General features: G+C 44.5%; 1 protein-coding gene across 4 annotated transcripts in view; it reads left to right on the top strand.

Moving 5' to 3' along the window:
• The window catches only part of LOC140187167 (uncharacterized), a 99,191-nt gene that overhangs the window by 77,091 nt on the left and 2,045 nt on the right, over positions 1-20,055 (top strand). For 3 of the 4 annotated variants that reach the window (XM_072242185.1, XM_072242183.1, XM_072242186.1), the window contains one exon: positions 15,242-15,685. In XM_072242185.1, coding sequence (XP_072098286.1) covers positions 15,242-15,588 — 347 coding nt within the window. In that variant the 3' untranslated portion in view covers positions 15,589-15,685. Of the gene's footprint in view, positions 1-15,241; positions 15,686-20,055 lie in introns of those variants that run through there. The other variant, XM_072242184.1, reaches the window with a different exon arrangement.

The following is a 20,055-nucleotide window of genomic DNA, read 5'->3' as shown; positions in this document are numbered from 1 at the left end:
GGAATATGATCCTTTACCTCAATGCCACAGATCCACATTCTCTCCTTGAAGGAAATTGCAGGATTCAGAGTGAGTGAGTTTGAAAGGAAGTTCAGCTTTTCTGTCACTGTGTTACTTAGGTAACATAACGGCTCTTGTTATCATGTAAAAATATTTAGATAAATATTCATAGATTGTTAAGACTTGGTTTAGTGTTTGATTTATTACTGTCATATGTACCAAGATACAGTGAGAAGTTTGCCTTCCATATTGTTCATGCAGATCAGATCTTTACACACAGCATTGAGGTGGAACAAGGTAAAACAATAACAATGTAAAAAGTGTAAAAAGTACTGAAAGAGGGCCGTGCAGATAAATGATGAAGTGCAATGTCATAATAAGGTAGATTGGGAGGCAGAGAATCCATCTTATCATAAAAGAGGTCTGTCAAAGAGAATCGGAAGCAGGTTTACCATCACCAGCATATGTTGTGAGATTTGTTAACTGAACAGCAGCAGTACAATGCAATACATGATAATATAGAAAGAAAAAAATAAATAAGTAAATCAATTACAGTAAGTCTATACTGTACATGTATATTAAATAGTTAGATTAAAAATAGTGCAAAAACAGAAATAATATATAAAAAAGCGAGGTAATGTTCACGGGTTCAATGTCCATTTAGGAATCGGATGGCAGAGGGGAAGAAGCTGTTCTTGAATCACTGAGTGTGTGGCTTTAAGCTTCTGTACCTCCTCCCTGACGGTAACAATGAAAAGAGGGCGATGTAAGAGTCTGGTAATAGTAGGATAGAAATTGTCTTTGAGCCCGATGGTGCATGTTTTCAGGATATTGTACCTTCTGCCCAACAGGAGAGGAAGAAGAGAGAATGGTCGGGTGGGGTGGGGTCTTTGATTATACTCTCTGCTTTACTGAGGCAGCGAGAAGTATAGACAGAGTCCACCTGATGTGCTGAGCTGTGTCCACAACTCTCTGTAGTTTCTCGCGGTCACATGCAGAGCAGTTGCCATAGCAAGCTGCTCTGCATCCAGAAAGGCTGCATCAATAAGGACTGGTAAAAGTCAGTGAGGATATGCCCAACTTCTTTAGTCTCTTCGAGATGACACTTTAAAACATAAAAATTAAGTTTTTTCTGGTGTGGCAAAATTGTCTGCTTAAAATCTAAGTGTTTTTTTGAGTGTATCAGGAGAATTTGCACAGCTGCAGATGGTTCTTGTGAGAATATTAGAGGGAGGGTGTGAAAGCTTTAAGGGGGGGATAGAAGAGAATTACAGGGAGACGCAAGAAAATGCAGATGGTAGAATCGGGACAAAAATGCAATGGTAGCATTCATTTCCAGAGGACTAGGATACAAATGCAAGGATGGGGCTTTATAGAGTATTGGTTGGACCACATTTGGAGTATTGTGAGTAGTTCTGAGCCCCATAAAAAGGACATGCTGACAGTCCTTCTGCTCTTCTTCTGCAGTTTTATGGTGGTTGGCAAACAATTTTAAGGTGCATTACTGCCACCTTCTGAACTGGAGTGTGGGTCAGGATATCTAAATCCTATTTATTTATATTTGTAGCAAGTTCTATAAAAAAAAGACCTGTATTCTTAAGGAACTGCACTTAATCCTTCTGTTGAATCCACACCCACTAGTTCTAGATCCCCCTTCACGAGGAAATGCACTCACTCACAGCTGGTTTATTCCATGGTTCAAATAGGGATATGAGAGACGTCCTCTTTGAACCATGTAAGATCTTGAAGTGGCTACTTTGGTTAGGAGCTGTGAGGGTATTTCCCCATACAGTTAGATTTGAAACTAACGGACGTGGATTGAACAGAAGGGCTGACCACTTCATTCCTGGGTGGGAAAGGAGTTTTTTTCTCAGTGGGTTGTGTACATATCCCAGAGGAATGTCGATACTGAGTCATATTATCAGTCGAACTAAAAATGCTAACCATGTGCCACAGGGCGATGTATGGATCCACACAGTTGTACCCGAGATGCCCTGCTGACAGCATGTGGGCAGGGTCCACTCCAACCTCACTCAGAGCAGATTCAACCTCTGCACCTTCAGCCCCACCACCACACAGCTGCTGTCTGCAATGCCACTCTCACACCTTCCGTGAATTGTAAAATAAAAATAATCTTTAACATTTAAAACTCTAACACTGCCTTAAAGTGGTGATGGCTAATTTAAATCAGTACAATTGTCTTAAATAGATAATGTAACAAGAACCACTCACCTTCTTGCACTCAGGTTGGAGGAACAACACCTTATATTCTGTCTGGGTAGCCCCCAACCTGATGGCATGAACATTGACTTCTCTAACTTCCGCTAATGCCCCACCTCCCCCTTGTACCCCATCTGTTATTTATTTATATACACACATTCTATCTCTCTCTCTCCTTTTTCTCCCTCTGTCCCTCTGACTATACCCCTTGCCCATCCTCTGGGTTTTCCCCACCCTCCCCCCTTTCCTTCTCCCTGGGCCTCCTGTCCCATGATCCTCTCATATCCCTTTTGCCAATCACCTGTCCAGCTCTTGGCTCCATCCCTTCCCCCCCCCCAGTCTTCTCCTATCATTTTGGATCTCCCCCTCCCCCTCCCACTTTCAAATCTCTTACTAGCTCTTCCTTTAGTTTGTCCTGACGAAGGGTCTCGGCCCGAAACATTGACTGTACCTCTTCCTAGAGATGCTGCCTGGCCTGCTGCGTTCACCAGCAACTTTGATGTGTGTTGCTTGAATTTCCAGCATCTGCAGAATTCCTCGTGTTTACACCTTCTTGCAGGCAGTTAATGTCTCCCATTCAGCTGAGTACAACAGATTGTGTGTGTGTGTGTGTGTGTGAGAGAGAGTGTGTGGTGTGTGTGTGTGTGGTGTGTGTATGTGTGTGTGTGTGTGTGTGTGAGTGTGTGTGTGTGTGTGTGTGTGTGTGTGTGTGAGTGTGTGTGTGAGTGTGGTGTGTGTGTGAGTGTGTGGTGTATGTGTGTGTGTGGTGTGTTTGTGTGTGTGTGTGTGTGTGTGTGTGATTCTGTGTGTGTGAGTGTGTATGAGTGTGTGTGTGTGTGTGAGTGTGTGTGTCTGATTCTGTGACTATGTGAACCACTGATGTTTTTAGGGTTCACTTTCATCAAGAAAATTCACCTTTAAATGTAACACACACAAAAAATGCTGGAGGAACTCAGCAGGCCAGACACCATCTATGGAAAGAAATTAACCCTTCGACATTTCCGGCTAAGACCCTTCATCAGGACTGTATTATGTCTTTACTTGTATTGGCCACCTTTGCCAAATTTGACAATGGAAGGTCACAACCCCAAACTAGCAAAAAGGTTTTCAAACTTTGGTGATGAAATATAAATGATTATTAATAATCTCTGCATTCCAGATCGGGGATGGTATGCTTGGAAACAGGGTCCAGAGTGAGTTACAGACCCACAGATGTGCTCAAAGGCAAACACAAAATGCTGAAGGAACTCAGCAGGAGAGGCAGCATAAAAGAACAGAGAGTTGATGTTTCAGGCTGAGACCCTTCATCAACACTGGAAAGGAAGGGAGAAGAAGGTGAGGAGAGGGAAAGGAAACAGATGATAGGTTTGACCTGCTGAGGGGAAAGATGGGTGGGTGGTGGGGAGAGGGAATGAAGGAAGAAGCTGGGACTTCATAGGTGGAAAAGGTCAAGGGCTGAAGAAGAAGGAATTTGATTGGAGAGGGGAGTGGACCGGACCATGGGAGAAAGGGAAGGAGGAGGGGCACCGGAGGGAGGTGATAGGCAAGCGAGGCAAACAGAAGGAGTAAGGTGGGAGCCAGAATGAGGAATGGGAAAAGAGAAAAGGGCAGGGGGTTGGAGAAATTAATGGAAAAGAAAAGAAGGGAGGAAGGAAAGGCAAAGAGACACAATTCAAACCACAAGGCATTCTAATACTCGTAGGCAGTTAGAAGAATAATTTAAGAATGTCGGGAATCCACAAACAACATAGAAAAGAAAAGTCAGTTTTTGGAGTGGTGTTCCTTTCAATCTAACCAAATCCTATTTTTTCAATTGGTGATAAATGTCCAGAAAGAAATGGTTTTATCTAGATTTCCAAGGAGATGGGATCAGTACTGAGCAAAGCTAGGCAAAGAATGCCTTTCAGCTTGTGAAGTGTTCTCTCATGGGGTAGGTCCAGCTGCATTCAGTGTTGTAGGGCAGTAACAGTAGGTAGATAAGGTACAGCACTCCTGCCCAGAGTGAGCAGAGAAATACTGAGAACATTGGAATTACACAGCAGGCCAGCTAGCTTCTGTGGTGAGAGCAATCAAGAATAACCCTCAAGTTGATTGGTTGGTGTGCTACAGACTCCCATGCCTGCACACTGCACTATGGAAAGTGTTAAGGGTCAGGTGTGGGGTACTTCTCAACTCATAACTCAGCCTGGGGAGTCATTCACCTTACTGAGCCAAGAGACCAGATATACACTGAACTGGATTCTTCAACCTTACACCAGCCATACTTTACATTATACTTCATTGTCACCAAACAATTGATACTAGAAAGTATAATCATCACAGCAATATTTGATTCTGCGCTTCCCGCTCCCTGGATTACAAATTGATAGTAAATATTAAAAATTTAAATTAAAAATCATAAATAGAAAATAGAAAAATGGAAAGTAAGGTAGTGCAAAAACACCGAGAGGCAGGTCCGGATATTTGGAGGGTACAGCCCAGATCCGGGTCAGGATCCATTCAGCAGTCTTATCACAGTTGGAAAGAAGCTGTTCCCAGATCCGGCCGTATGAGTCTTCAAGCTCCTGAACCTTCTCCCAGAGGGAAGAGGGACGAAAAGTGTGTTGGCTGGGTGGGTCGTGTCCTTGATTATCCTGGCAGCGCTGCTCCGACAGCTTGCGGTGTAAGTTGAGTCCAAGGACAGAAGATTGGTTTGGGTGATGTGCTGCGCCGTGTTCACGATCTTCTGCAGCTTCTTCCGGTCTTGGACAGGACAACTTCCATACCAGGTTGTGATGCACCCTAGAAGAATGCTTTCTACGGTGCATCTATAAAAATTAGTGAGGGTTTTAGGGGACAGGCCAAATTTCTTTAGTTTTCTCAGGAAGTAAAGGCGCTGGTGGGCCTTCTTGGCAGTGGACTCTGCTTGGTTGGACCAAGCTTTTGGCCTGTTCCACTTGCGCACCACCGATGTAAATGGGGTCGTGCGGTCCGCTACTCCTTCTGAAGTCAACAACCAATTCCTTCGTCTTGCTGACGTTGAGGGATAGGTTATTGTCTTTGCACCATGCCACCAGGTTCTTAATTTCCTCTCTGTACTCAAACTCATCATTACCCGAGATACGGCCTACAATTGTTGAGTCATCAGCAAACTTATATATTGAGTTTGATGGAAACTTGGCTACACAATCATGGGTGTACAGTGAGTACAGCAGGGGTTGAGTACACAGCCTTGTGGGGCACCGGTGCTCAGAGTGATTGTTGGGGAGAGCTTGTCCCCTATTTTTACAGCCTGGGTCCTGTCTGTGAGGAAGTTGAAGATCCAGCTGCAGATCTGAGTGCTAAGGCCCAGATTTCGGAGCTTAGGAATCAGTTTATTTGGAATGATGGTATTAAAGGCAGAGCTGTAGTCAATGGAAAGGAGCCTTACGTATGCGTCTTTATTCTCCAGGTGTTCTAAGGAGGAACGTAGGGCCAGAGAGATAGCATCTGCCGTTGACCTGTTTCTCCGGTAGGCGAATTGCAAACTGTTGAGGTTGACCGGTATGGCCGTGCCTCCAGGGGTTTGAGAGATGGGGGAAGGATGGGTCCAGTGTGATAAGGCCCGGAGTTTCATAGCCACTACTTAGCATGTGTCTGTTCCAACTCAAAGGATAGCACTTTTGCCTCATGCTTGTGTTTCTGGGTTCAAGTTCCACGTTGGAGACCCCCAGCACCAAAATCCTTGTAGTTGGATGAGATGCTAAAGTGAGGCCCTATTGGCTCTCCTGGGTCTACGTGAAAGATATCAAGGGGTTCTTTGTTACAACAGGAGGATGCCATCCATGATGTCTTAACCAATGTTCAGTTCGAACAGAAAACAAGCTGCTGGAGGAACTCAGCTGGTCAGGCAGCGTCTGTGGAGGCAGCGTTTTGAGTCAAGGACCAGATACAGTACTTCAGCCTAGCTGGTTGAGTGGGTGTTGTGACAACAACCTTGCACTCAACATCAGCAAAACAGAGCAATTGATTGTGGGCTTCAGGAAGGGGAAATCGAGGGAACCCACAGCGGTCCACATCAAGGGGTCAGCAATGGAAAGGGTGAGCAGCTTTAAGTTCCTGGGTATCAACACTTCTGAAGATCTATGCATATTGATGCAGTTATGAAAAGGGTACGCCAGCATCTATATTTCATTATGAGTTTGAGGAGATTTGTCATGTTACCAAAGACTCTGGCAAATTTCTACAGATGTACCATGGAGAGCATTCTAACCAGTTGCATCACCGTCTGGTATGGAGAGGCCATTGCACAAAATTGGAAAAAGCTGCAGTAATGTGTAAACTCAGCCAGCTCTATCATGGCACTAGACTCCCCTCCATCAATGGCATCTTCAAAAGACAATACTTTGAAACGACAGCATCCATTATTAAGGACCCCCACCATCCAGGACATGCCCCCTTCTCATCACTACCATCAGGGAGGAGGTACAGGAGCCTGAAGCCACACACTCAACATTTCAGAAACAGCTTCTTCCCCTCCAGCATCAGATCTCTGATTGGACAATGAATCTATGAACACTGGCTCACTATTTCCGGTCTCATTTTGCACTATTTATTTAATTTTTTATAAAGCATATATTTCAAATAGGTGCCAGGAGTAGGCCATTCGGCTCTTCGAGCCTGCACCGCCATTCAGTATAATCATGGCTGATCATCCAACTGAGAACTCTGTACCTGCCTTCTCTCCATACCTCCGATCCCTTTAGCCACAAGGGCCATATCTAACTCCCTCTTAAATATAGCCAATGAACTGGCCCCAACTGTTTTCTGTGGCAGAGAATTCCACAGATTCACCACTCTCTGTGTGAAGAAGTTTTTCCTCATCTCGGTCCTAAAAGGCTTCCCCTTCATCCTTAAACTACGACCCCTCATTCTGGACTTCCCCAACATCGGGAACAATCTTCCTGCATCTAGCCTGTCCAATCCCTTCAGAATTTTATACGTTTCAGTAAGATCCCCCCTCAATCTTCTAAATTCCAGCGAGTATAAGCCTAGTCGATCCAGTCTTTCATCATATGAAAGTCCTGCCATCCCAGGAATTAATCTGGTGAACCTATGATAATTTATAGTATATTTTATGTACTGCATTGTACTGCTGCTGCAAAACAACAAGTTTCATGATATGTGTCAGTAATAACAAACTGAATTCTGATTCTGATTGTTACTCACTGGAACTCCAGTCTAGTGTCTTACTGGACTTTGTTAAAAAGCAAACTTTTGAAATTGCAGTTGTGACGACAGACCAAGTTATCAGAAGATTGATGCTGATAAGAGAGATAAGAGAGAGACAATGGGGAAAAATTCAAAATGCTAATAAGTGAGAGACGAGAGAGATTAACGAAAAGAGACACAATTCCGAGTATTGACAGACCGGTTGCTTTGAACCTGGACTGTTTGAAGTTTGATGGACAGGCGATACCCCAGCAGGGGGATAAAAGGAACAGATTCGCTAAGGCAAGAGACACACCATGACACCATGAGATAACGAGACCCTGGAAATGCAGTGCCCCCCCCCCCACAAGTTGGTGGAAGCTTTGGAGGTTTGATCGCGGGAACCGACCATAGAGGCACAGGGTGAAAAGGTACGATCGGCGGGAACCTGGTGTGTGTGTCCGCCCTTGCCTGGGTGCTGGGTTCACTGCAGAAGAACGATCGTATCCGGAACGGAGGGGTCACAGTCGGTGACCTCAGAAGACATTACAAAGGGCTCGCCCGAAAGCTAACTGCGAGGAATATCAAAGGTCTGTTTGAATCCGATTTGAATATCATCATTCGCTCTCTCTCTCTCTCCCCAACGGCACAACAGCGATTACTGCGAACTGACTTAAACTGAACTGAACTCTGTGTCACTTGAGACTGATCATTTTACCCCTAGAGTGCGATAGAGCTTGATTGATCCTATTATCCTAGTTCTGTGTACATGTGTGTTTTATCATTGCTAACCTGTTGCATTTATATCCTTATGTTTAGAGTACTGTGTTACTTATTTCTTTAATAAAACTTTCTTAGTTCCAGTGATCCAGACTCCAACTAAGTGGTCCATTTCTGCTGTTTTGGCAACCCAGTTACGGGGTACGTAACACAGTACACACAAAATAACGGAGGAGCTCAGCAGGACAGGCAGCACCATGGAGGGGAATAAAGCTGACATTTTGGGCTGAGCCCCTTCATCAGGATTTACTCCTCTCTGTAGACACTGCCCGACCTGCTGGTCTCCAGCATTTTCTGTGCATTGTACACGATTTCCAGCATCTTCAGAACCTCTTGCATTTGTACTTTTGAAACTGCATTTTGGTTGCATGCCATACAATTCTTCCTTTTTCCAAAGTCCTCCAATAAATTTTAATACAGTGCTAAAATTGCAATTCAACTAGTGTTAAGATTTAACCTGATGCCTCTCACTTTGGCAGTCTTTGCATCCATAAATCTGAACATTCTGTCATGTATCCTTACTTAAAAGTTAGCTACAGCTTGTACCTACAGTGCATCGTGCTATTGATGTAAGGTGTTAACTTCCCAAAACATCACAAGAGCATTATCAATCAATCCCTTTGAGATGTGAGGGCAGATGACCAGAGAAAAATCAAAGTAAGAAAATGTAGGCCAGCTCAAGCCAGCCCCACCATTCAGGAAAATCATATTCAGACCCAAATACAGATTAATTTATTTATCACTTTTACATCAAAACATCCAGTGAAGTGAGTCATTTGTATTAACAACCAATAAAATGTAAGCATGTGCTGGGGGCAGCCCATTAGAGTCACAATTCTAGTGCCAACTTAGCATGCCCAGCATGTCCAGCAGAACAACAGCAATAAAACAACAACAGCAAAACAAACCTCATTCCTCCCCCACCCCATCCACCTACATACACAGATAGGCCTCTCCAGGCCTCCAGCCTCCAGTAGACTCACGTATTTGCAAATGTTAGGCCTTCGACTTCCCCAGTGGACTTTCAGACTTGATCTGGCCATCGGGATTTGACTTCTGGACTGCTGATCGACTTTTGGCTTTCAATCTTCGGTATCGACCCCAGGACTCACTAATGACGATGAATGAAGACCCTGGATGAGAACCATGAACTCCAGACTCTCCAATGACCAGGATCCCAAACACTAGGCCTCAAACTCCCATCTCGCCAACTTAATCATGGCAGTTCTGCTCAGTCTGCTGGTGCCTCATAGCCCAACAACAGTCTAGTCTTTCAAAACTGCATCTGCTTTCTCCATAAATATCCCAAATGATCCAGCTTCTGGGGTAGGAATTGCTGAGAAGTTCCTAAGCACCTCAGTTTTAAGTGACTGTACCATAATCTTGTAACAACTGCATGTCCACTCATTCAGGAGTTGGAAACACTTGAAAACATCTCAAAAACTACCTGTTGTGCTCCTCAGGATCCTAAAGGAGGGGAGGAGAAGATGGCAGTGCGACGCAGCGCGTGCGGCCGCTCCGAAATGATATCGTATTTGTTAAATAGAGGCCGTGCACAATCCTGATTTGATGGAGACAGACGTGAGAAGCACAAAGGAACATCTGGAGATGCCTGCTTCGCAGCTGCTGCTACTGTGTGATCGAGAATCTCCGGAGAGGAAGGCCCCGAATCCTCGGCTTTGCCTATCGCCTGTTGCCGGGACCGGGGTCGAAGCGCGCGGCAGAGATGGTGCTCGGTGCTTGGTGTCGGAGGGCTGGTCAGAGGCTCGAAGTTTTCCGATGGACTCAAGAGTCAGCTGTGGTCGGGTGCTTCCAGGATGCTGCATCGGCAAGTTTGCGGCGCTGGAAGCTCATGGCAGGGGGGGTTTCTCCCTTCTACCGTCTGCGTGAGATGATGGGACTTTCGAGAGACTTTGAGACTTTTTTTTACCGTGCCATGTTCTGTTCTTTATCAAATTACGGCATTGCTTTGCACTGTTGTAACTATATGTTATAATTAAGTGGTTTTTGTCAGTTCTTTTAATCTTGGTTTGTCTTGTGTTTCTGTGATATCATTCTGGAGGAACATTGTATCATTTCTTAATGCATGCATTACTAAATGACAATAAAAGGGGACTGCGTGTCCTCATAATCTAGTCTATACATTTCAGTGACATTAACCCCATTCTTCTAAACTACAAAGAATTTAGAATTTAATACCTAATTTAGGCATTACAGAGGATTTAAAGGTGGACAGAAGGATCATTGGATCTAAGGAGCGATGGCTGTGTGGAATTCCAAACTTGGGGCCCTGGCTGGTGAGTGCCACAACTGGAAGTGCACAGGAAAGAAGACAACTCGGAAAATTGTGGGGTACATAGGAGGTTCAAAACCAACTATTTTCCCTCTCCACTCTCAGTCCTACTGCAGGGTTTCGACCCAAAACGTGGACAATTCCTCTCCCCTCATAGATGCTGCTCGACACACTGAATTCAAGGTTCAAGGGTCAAGAATCATGGATCAACTTTATTAGCCATAAACATTTGCATGAATTAGGAATCTGCGACATATAACAAAAAAAACACATTCAACAACTATAAAGAATGAAGAATTATATAAAAAATAAAACAGAAGTACAGATATAGAATAAAATGTGCATAAATACATAAATACCAGCATGTATTCCAGGGCGGCATGGTAGCGTAGTGGTTAGCACAACGCTTTACAGTACAGGCAACCCGGGTTCAATTCCCAGCGCTGTCTGTAAGGAGTTTGTACGTTCTCCCTGTGACCGCGTGGGTTTCCTCCGGGTGCTCTGGTTTCCTCCCACAGTCCAAAGGCCTATCAGTTGGGAGTCGTTGCTGGACAGCATGGCTCGAAGGAGAAGAAGGGCTTATTCCGTGCTGTAGCTCAATAAATAAATAAATAAAGACATATGTACAATGTAAACAGCATTATAAAAAGTTGTGTATATAAAGTGTTTACAGTGCAGTGGGGTAATAGATATTTAATTTATTTAGAGATGCAGCACAGTAACAGACCCTTCTGGTCCAATGAACCCAGGCCACCCAATTACACCCGTGTAACCAATTAACCTACTAACCCATGTATCTGGAACGACACCAGAGCGCCCGGGGGAAATCCACACGGTCACAAGGAAAACCTACAAATTCCTTACAGATAGCACAATTGAACCTGGCTTGCTGGCACTGTGAATCATTCGATAACTGATATGCTATCATGCCATTTCAGAGGCTAACTAGAATAGTTGATCAGATGATCTGCCTCCAGCAGACTGTTTGTAGCTGCAGATTCCACCATGTGCAGTCTCCCTTGTCTCTAGAAGCTAGGAACGTATTAAGGTGCAGAAAGGGGGCAGGGTGGAGAGAACAAAGGGAATGTCTGTGATAGGATGGAGCTCGGGTGGTAGACAGGGTGCTGGTGTCAGCTGAGAGGGGGTGGTGAGGTCTTGCTTAATGATATGCTGGTGAGGGGCAGATGAGTGGGGGGCGGAACATTGCTGGAACTGTGAGATACACAGGAATCTTTGAGGTAGAATGCTGGGAATGCTCAACAGGTCAGGCAGCATCTGTGGAGAGAACAGAACAGTTTACATTATAATAAATAGACTTTCATCAGATCTGGCTAGTTTCCTATTTCTGATGAAGGGCCTATTAACATGGCTTCTTTCAGCACAGATGTTGCATGACCTCTGAGTACTTCCAATATTCTCTTATTTTATCTCACTTGTAGAAACATTGGTCATACGTGTGTCCAAGCTTGAGCACGTACGGTTTCCATCAGCAGCAGATTGCTTGCTTTTATTGAGCATACCTAGGGCCACAGATACAATGACTAGGATGATTAAAGATCATAAGAACATAAGAAATAGGAGCAGGAGTTGGCCATCTGGCCCATCAAGCCTGCCCCGCCATTCAATAAGATCATGGCTGATCTGTCCGTAAACTCAGCTCCATCTACCTGCCTTTTCCCCATAACCCTTAATTCCCCTACTATGAAAAATATCTATCTAACTGTATCTTAAATATATTTAGTGAAGAAGCCTCAACTGCTTCCCTGGGCAGAGAATTCCACAGATTCACCACTCTCTGGGGAAAAACAGTTTCTCCTCATCTCCATCCTAAATCTTCTTCCCTGAATCTTGAGGCAATGTCCCCTTGTTCTAGTCTCACCTACCAACGGAAACAACTTCCCTACTTCTACCTTATCTAGCCCTTCCAAAATTTTGTATGTTTCTATAACTTCCCCTCTCATTCTTCTGAATTTCAGAGAGTATAGACCCAGGTGACTCAATCTCTCCTCATAAGTTAACTCCTTCATCCCTGGAATCAACCTGGTGAACCTCCTCTGCACTGCTTCCAAAGCCAGTATATCCTTCCTCGAGTATGGAGACCAGAACTGCACACAGTACTCCAGGTGCGGCCTCACCAGCACCCTGTACAGTTGCAGCATGACCTCCCTGCTCTTGAATTCAATCCCTCCAGCAATGAAGGCCAACATTCCGTTTGCCTTCTTAATAACCTGTTGCACCTGCAAGCCAACTTTTTGCGAATCATGCACAAGCAACTCCCAAGTCCCTCTGCACAACAGCATGCTGCAATCATTCACCATTTAAATAATAATCTGCTCTTCTATTATTCCTTCCAAAGTGGATGATCTTGCCAACGTTGCATTCCATCCGCCAGACCTTGGCCCACTCACTTAACCTACCTATATCAGGTTAGCTTTATTTGTCACATGTACGTCCAAACACACGGTGAAAAGTGTCATGTGCTCCAATGACCAACATAGTTCAAATATGTGCTGGGGGCAGCCTGCAGGTATCGCCATGCTTCTGGGGCCAACATAGCAAGCCCACAACTCACCAACCCTAACCCGTACGCCTCTGGAATGTGAGAGGAAAATAGAGTGCTCAGAGAAAACCCATATGATCACGGGGAGAAAGTACAAACTCCTTACAGGAAGTAGATAGAATTGAATTCCGATCACCAGCTCTGTAAAGTCTTCTGCAGCCTCACTTGACGTGATGCCAGAGAAATTAAATTTATGCCTTGTTTTTGCAATGCTCTTCCATTAAAGCTCCATCGCATTTAGTTTTTGGAAACTAAAACAGGCACTGATTTATGGAACACACACAAAATGCTGGAGGAAATCAGCAGGCCAGGCAGCATCTATGGAAAAAAAAAGTACAGTCGACGTTTCAGGCCGGGACCCTTCAGCAGGGCTGGAGAAGGACTTTGGCAGGCTTCTTCACCTTTGCTTTTCTGCTTGGGGACCCTGGTAAAAGATTATCTTTGCTTTATTTATTTGTTGCATGTACATTGAAACATGAAAACAAAGAGTGAAATGTGTCATTTGCTTCAATAACAATCACAGTGGTGCCATGCTTCCAGCACCAACATAGCATGCCCACAGCTCATTATCACATATGACCATAACACCATAAAGCATAGGAGTAAATTAGGCCATTCAGCCCATTGAGTAGTTTCACCATTCTAGTATGGCTGATTTATTTATTTTCCCTCTCAATCCCATTCTGCCTTCTCCCCGCAAGTTGGAGAATAACACCGGATCTCGGGAGAAGGGCCCAGTAACTGGAGTGTTTGTACAGGTCTGTTCGACTGGTTCTGCCTGGTAAAGCTGCTAAATGTAGGTACAGCAGCTCTCAGTGGTTGGGCTTCTGTGTGTGCAAGAACTCTCAGAGTGTCAAAGGTTCTGGGGCAAAGGCAGGAGAGTGGGGTAGGCATCCGTTAGTCTTGCGAGACCATGGACCTGCGCCTGGAAAGTCTTCACTCTCCAGGACGCAGGCCTGGGCAAGGTGGTATGGAAGACCAGCAGTTGCCCATGCTGCAAGTCTCCCCTCTCCACGACACCGATGTTGTCCAAGGGAAGGGCATTAGGACCCATACAGCTTGGCACCAGTGTCGTCGCAGAGCAATGTGTGGTTAAGTGCCTTGCTCAAGGACACAACACACGTTGCCTCGGCTGGGGCTCAAACTCGCGACCTTCAGGTCGCTAGTCTAATGCCTTAATCACTTGGCCATGTGCCCACACACGTGCAGGAGAGTGGGGTACACAGGGATAATAAATCAGTTATGATGGAATAGAAGAGCAGACATGAGGTGCCAAATGGCTCTTTTGTCTTATGATCTTATGGCGTTATGGTAATCTTTGCTGCCCTTACTAATCAAGAACCTATCAACCTCCACTTAAATATACTGTGCCCAATGACTTGGCCTCCACAACTGTCTTTGGCAATGAATTCCACAGATTCACCACTCTCTGGTTAAAGAAACTCCTCTTCATCTCTATTCTAAAGGAATGTCCTTGGATTCGAGTATGTGCTAGACTCCCCCACTATAGGAGACATCCTCTCCACATCCACTCTGTCTCAGCCTTTCAAGCTAAAAACTGATGCCAAGAGATGAACTAATCCCAAACAAGCATAATACAAGATCATTTTTGATTGGAGTGTCCATCTCTCAGACCCAAGTAGAACCTTTCATTTAGTTGCAGTAATTCCTGGTTAACATGTTGAATAGTTTTAGATGATGCCTCTAATTAAATCCGGGCTTTGGAGTGTTTAGACTGCAGGCTGAGAAGATTAGATGAAAAACCTATCTTACGTGGTAAAAGTTGTATATCTTGCTTTTATAAATTTAATCATTGTGTTTTTTTATTGCAAGCTAAGCTAATACTTCAGGCAGTGTTTTCAAGGTTGTTTGGTGCAAGGATATTGGTTTCTGCCTGTTTGTTCTGCCACTTTTAATGAAAACCAAGTTTGTTTCATCTGGCTGCAGTTTGGCATCGGTGAACGTAAATCTTTGCCCCTCCCCCCCACAAAAAAAGGAAAGAAGTGCATTCGCAGTGTAATAAAATCAAAATAAAATGTTGGAAATACTCAGCAGGTCAGACAGCATCTGTGGAAGTAGAAACAGTTCAAGTTAGGTTTAGGTTCAGGAACCTGCATCAGAGCTGGTAAATTTAGTTGTCAGTAGCAGAGGAGGTGGATGAGGAATGGGTAGAACAAAGTTCAACATTCTTCTTTAATGTCTCTTCTTCCCTTTTAAAGGTGGCCGGGGTCCTGATGGAGTCCGTGATCTACAGCTGCACTCAGACTGTGGTTTTTCATGTTGCTGGGTTCGTGCTCTCGAAATTTGGGATCTCCAGGTGCGGCTTGGAAGACGTGCGCCTTCAGGGAGTGGCCCTGTGGACAACCCGCTTTCCCGCTGGTGCCGCCAACAGAGGCGTTGCGGGAGATTGAAACATCGAGACAGTAGTGCGCGCTGCTGTGGGAAGGTGGCCCTTGAGTCAGGGGAACTTGAATATCGCAGCGCAGCAGATTGTGACATTGGAACAGTGAGTTGTTGGTCTCCCTCTCATCTGCTGCAGGAGCGGTATCTGTCTCTCCCTCACTAGTGAGACAGAGAGAGCCTGTTTGAGACGTCAAGGTGTTGGGATGAACAGTAGTTTTTGATGGACTCTAGATCGTGGTCTCTGGGGGACTTTGCTATTGCTTACATGATGGGTGGTGGGGGGGGGGTTGATACTTTTGCTGGAGCAAGTGGGGGGAGAGGCCAGTGCTTTTGCTGCTGAATGTGTGTGGGAGGGGGAGGTGGCTTCGGGGTTCTAATGTTTTCTGTCATTCATTCTTTGGGTTTTTCTTCTGTTTTGTGGATGTCTGCGAAGAGTAAGAATTTCAGGTTGTGTACTGTATACCTTCTCTGATATTAAATTGAGCCATCAAACCATTCAAAGTTCAAAGCAGATTTATTACCAAAGTACACATACGTCACCAAATACTACCCTGGGATTCATTTACTTGCGGGCATTCACAGTCGAACAAATGACGTAGAATCAATGTAAAACTACTCAGAAACTAAGACTGGCAAACATTGTACAAAAGACAAACTGCAAATAGCAAATAGATACATACATAGACAAACAAATAAACAGATGGATAAATAGATATATAAATAGGTAAACAAATAGATCTACAGATTAATAAATAAAGAAATACATGTGCTCAGCACCCTGCTCTACTCGATTTATACTTATGACTGTGTGCCTAAGCACAGCTCCAATGCCATAATCAAGTTTTCTGACACCACTGTTGTTGGCTGAATCAAAGGTGGTGATGAATCAGCATGTAGGAGGGGGATTGAAAATCTGGCTGAGTGATGCCACAACAACAATCTCTCGCTCAATGTCAGCAAGACCAAGGAGCTGATTATTGACTTCAGGAGGAGGAAACCAGAGGTCCACGAGTCCGTCCTCATCGGCGGATCAGTGGCAGAGAGGGTCAGCAACTTCAAATTCCTCGGTGTTATCGACACGTCCTGGGCCCAGCACGTACTGTGTGCAATTATAAAGAAAGCACAACAGTGTGTTGACTTCCTTAGGAGCTTGTGAAGATTCTGCATGACATGCAATACTTTGACAAACTTCTAGAGATGTGTGGTAGAGAGCATATCGACTGGCTGCAACACAGCCAGGCATGGAAACATCAATGCCACTGAATGGAAAATCTTACAAAAAGTAGCAGATACAGCCCAGTCCATCACAGGTAAAGCCCTCCCAACCATTGAGCACATCTGCATGAAACACTGCCGCAGGAGAGCAGCGTCCATCATCAGGGAGCCCCACCACCCAAGACATGCTCTCTTCTCGCTGCTGCCATCTGGAAGAAGCTACAGGAGCCTCAGGACTCACACCACCAGGGTCAGGAACAGCTATTACCCCTCAGCCATCAGGCTCTTGAACCAAGTGGGATAACTTCACTTAACTTCACTTTTTCCATCACTAAACTGCTCCCACAACCTATGGATTTTCAAGGCCTCTTCATCTCATGCTCTTGATATTTATTGCTTACCTAATTATTATTATTTCCTTTTTTTAAAAATTTCTTTTTGTATTTGCTCAGTTTGTTGTCCTTTGCAAACTGGTTGTTCGCCCTGTTGGTGTGGGCTTTCACTGATTTTATTGTGGTTATTGGATTTATTGAGTATGCCTGCAAGAAAATAAATCTCAGGGTTGTATATGGTGACATATATGTACTTTGGTAATAAATTTTCTTTGAACTTTGAAATAATACTGAGAGCATGAGTTGTAGAGCCCTTGAAAGTGAGCCTATATGTTCGCAATGGCTCAGGAGCCTGATGGCTGGCGGGTAATAACTATTCCTGAAACAAAGGGAATATCACTGACAGGTCGAGATTAAATGTATTAATGTGGCAGTGTATTTAATGTGCCACTATATATCCTTTACTGCACCAATGTGTTGCCAAGACCGAGGCAGTGGTACATGCCAGCAGGCTAGACAATGATAATGAAAAGAGAAAAACTGAGCAAAAAGCCAGACTGAAGCAGTGAAAAATCACAAAAGTAACTTTATTGGTATAATTTGTCAAGAAGTGTTTAATATAAAGCCACAGAGTTAAACAGCATGCAACCGGGCACTCAGCCCAAATGGTTGAGTTCTATTTTCCCATCAAAGCAGGTCCCATTTTCCCAAGTTTGGTCCATATTTTTATTGTAACTGACGCCTCCTCTGTACTGCTGGCACAAAACATACCTAAGATCATTTGGACTAAAGGGATCAAAGGATCTATGGATCAAGCAGGGCACTTGACATGAGACAGAGGAAAGAGTAATAACAGAATGCAAAATATAGTATTAGTTATGGAAAAAGTACAGTGCAGGCAGACAATAAGGTGCAAGACCACGATGAGGAAGGTTGTGAGGGCAAGGATCCATCTTATTGTATAAGAAATTGTTTTAGCTTTATACCCCATGTCTCTTGTTGTACAATTCAAGGTCCTAAAAGGAGGTTAAATAATTCCTTTCTACAGTTGATGACTTTATAAACAAAAAGGTATGTAGGATGCCATGATATGCAGTGTTTAACGTGGCACTATTATGGCTTCGGGTGTCAGAGTTCAGAGCTCAATTGTGGTTTTTTCTGTAAAAAAGTTGTATATTCTTCCTGTGAGTGTTCCTCCCGGGTGCTCCAGTTTCTCACAGTCCAAAGACATACCTCTTGGTAGTGTGGAGGATCTAAGAGATCTTGGGGTCCGTGTGGATAGGACACTCACTGCACAGGTTGATGGTGTTGTTAAGAAGGCAGATAGTGTGTCGGCATTCATTAACCGTGGGTTTGAGTTCAAGAGCCGAGAGGTAATGTTACAGCTACATAAGACCTTAGTCAGACCCCACTTGGAGTACTGTGTTCAGTTCTGGTCACCTCACTACAGGAAGGATGTGGATACTATAGAGAGAGTGCAGAGGAGATTTACAAGGTTGTTGCCTGGATTGGAGGGAGTATCTTATGAGAATAGGTTGAGTGAACTTGGCCTTTTCTCCTTGGAGCGACGGAGAATGAGAGGTGTCCTCACAGAGGTGTTTAAGATGATGAGAGGCATTGATCGTGTGGATAACCAGAGGCTTTTTCACAGGGCTGAAATGGCTAACACGAGGGGGCATAGTTTTAAGGTGCCTGGAAATAGGTACCGAAGGGATGTCAGGGGTAAGTTTTTCACACAGAGAGTGGTGGGTGCGTGGAATGCACTGCCACTGGCAGTGGTGGAAACGGATACAATAGAGTCTTTTAAGAGCCTCTTAGATAGGTACATGAAGCTTAGAAAAATGGAGGGCTATGTGCTCGGGAAATTCTAGGCAGTTTCTAGAGTTAGTTACATAGTTGGCACAATATTGTGGGCCAAAGGGCCTGTAATGTGCTGTAAATTTCTTTGTTCTATACTGGTTAGTAGGTTAATATGGCTGGCAGGGTGGGGGGAGGTTTTGACAACAGAGATAAACAGGACACAGCTTCTAAAGAACAAATGTCAGAACCAGATGAGGATGCAGATAATGGAAAGGATCAACCTAATTACTGTTCCCTGTAAACATAGAAACATAGAAAATAGGTGCAGGAGTCGGCCATTCGGACCTTCGAGCCTGCACCGCCATTTATTATGATCATGGCTGATCATCCAACTCAGAACCCCGCCCCAGCCTTCCCTCCATACCCCCTGACCCCCGTAGCCACAAGGGCCATATCTAACTCCCTCTTAAATATAGCCAATGTACTGGCCTCAACTGCTTCCTGTGGCAGAGAATTCCAGAGATTCACCACTCTCTGAGTGAAGAAGTTTTTCCTAATCTCGGTCCTAAAAGGCTTCCCCTTTATCCTCAAACTGTGACCCCTTGTTCTGGACTTCCCCAACATCGGGAACAATCTTCCTGCATCTAGCCTGTCCAATCCCTTTAGGATTTTATACGTTTCAATCAGATCCCCCCTCAATCTTCTAAATTCCAACGAGTACAAGCCCAGTTCATCCAGTCTTTCTTCATATGAAAGTCCTGCCATACCAGGAATCAATCTGGTGGACCTTCTTTGTACTCCCTCTATGGCAAGGATGTCTTTCCTTAGATTAGGGGACCAAAACTGCACACAATACTCCAGGAGTGGTCTCACCAAGGCCTTGTACAACTGCAGTAGTACCTCCCTGCTCCTGTACTCAAATCCTCTCGCCATAAATGCCAGCATACCATTCGCCTTTTTCACTGCCTGCTGTACCTGCATGCCCACTTTCAATGACTGGTGTATAATGACACCCAGGTCTCGTTGCGCCTCCCCTTTTCCTAATCGGCCACCATTCAGATAATAATCTGTTTTCCTATTTTTGCCACCAAAGTGGATAACTTCACATTTATCCACATTAAATTGCATCTGCCATGAATTTGCCCACTCACCCAACCTATCCAAGTCACTCTGCATCCTCTTAGCATCCTCCTCACAGCTAACACTGCCACCCAGCTTTGTGTCATCCGCAAACTTGGAGATGCTGCATTTAATTCCCTCAGCCAAATCATTAATATATATTG

Source organism: Mobula birostris, chromosome 24 (genome assembly GCF_030028105.1).
Source record: "Mobula birostris isolate sMobBir1 chromosome 24, sMobBir1.hap1, whole genome shotgun sequence".
NCBI lineage: Eukaryota > Metazoa > Chordata > Chondrichthyes > Myliobatiformes > Myliobatidae > Mobula > Mobula birostris.
This window is presented reverse-complemented; position numbering and strand designations above follow the sequence as displayed.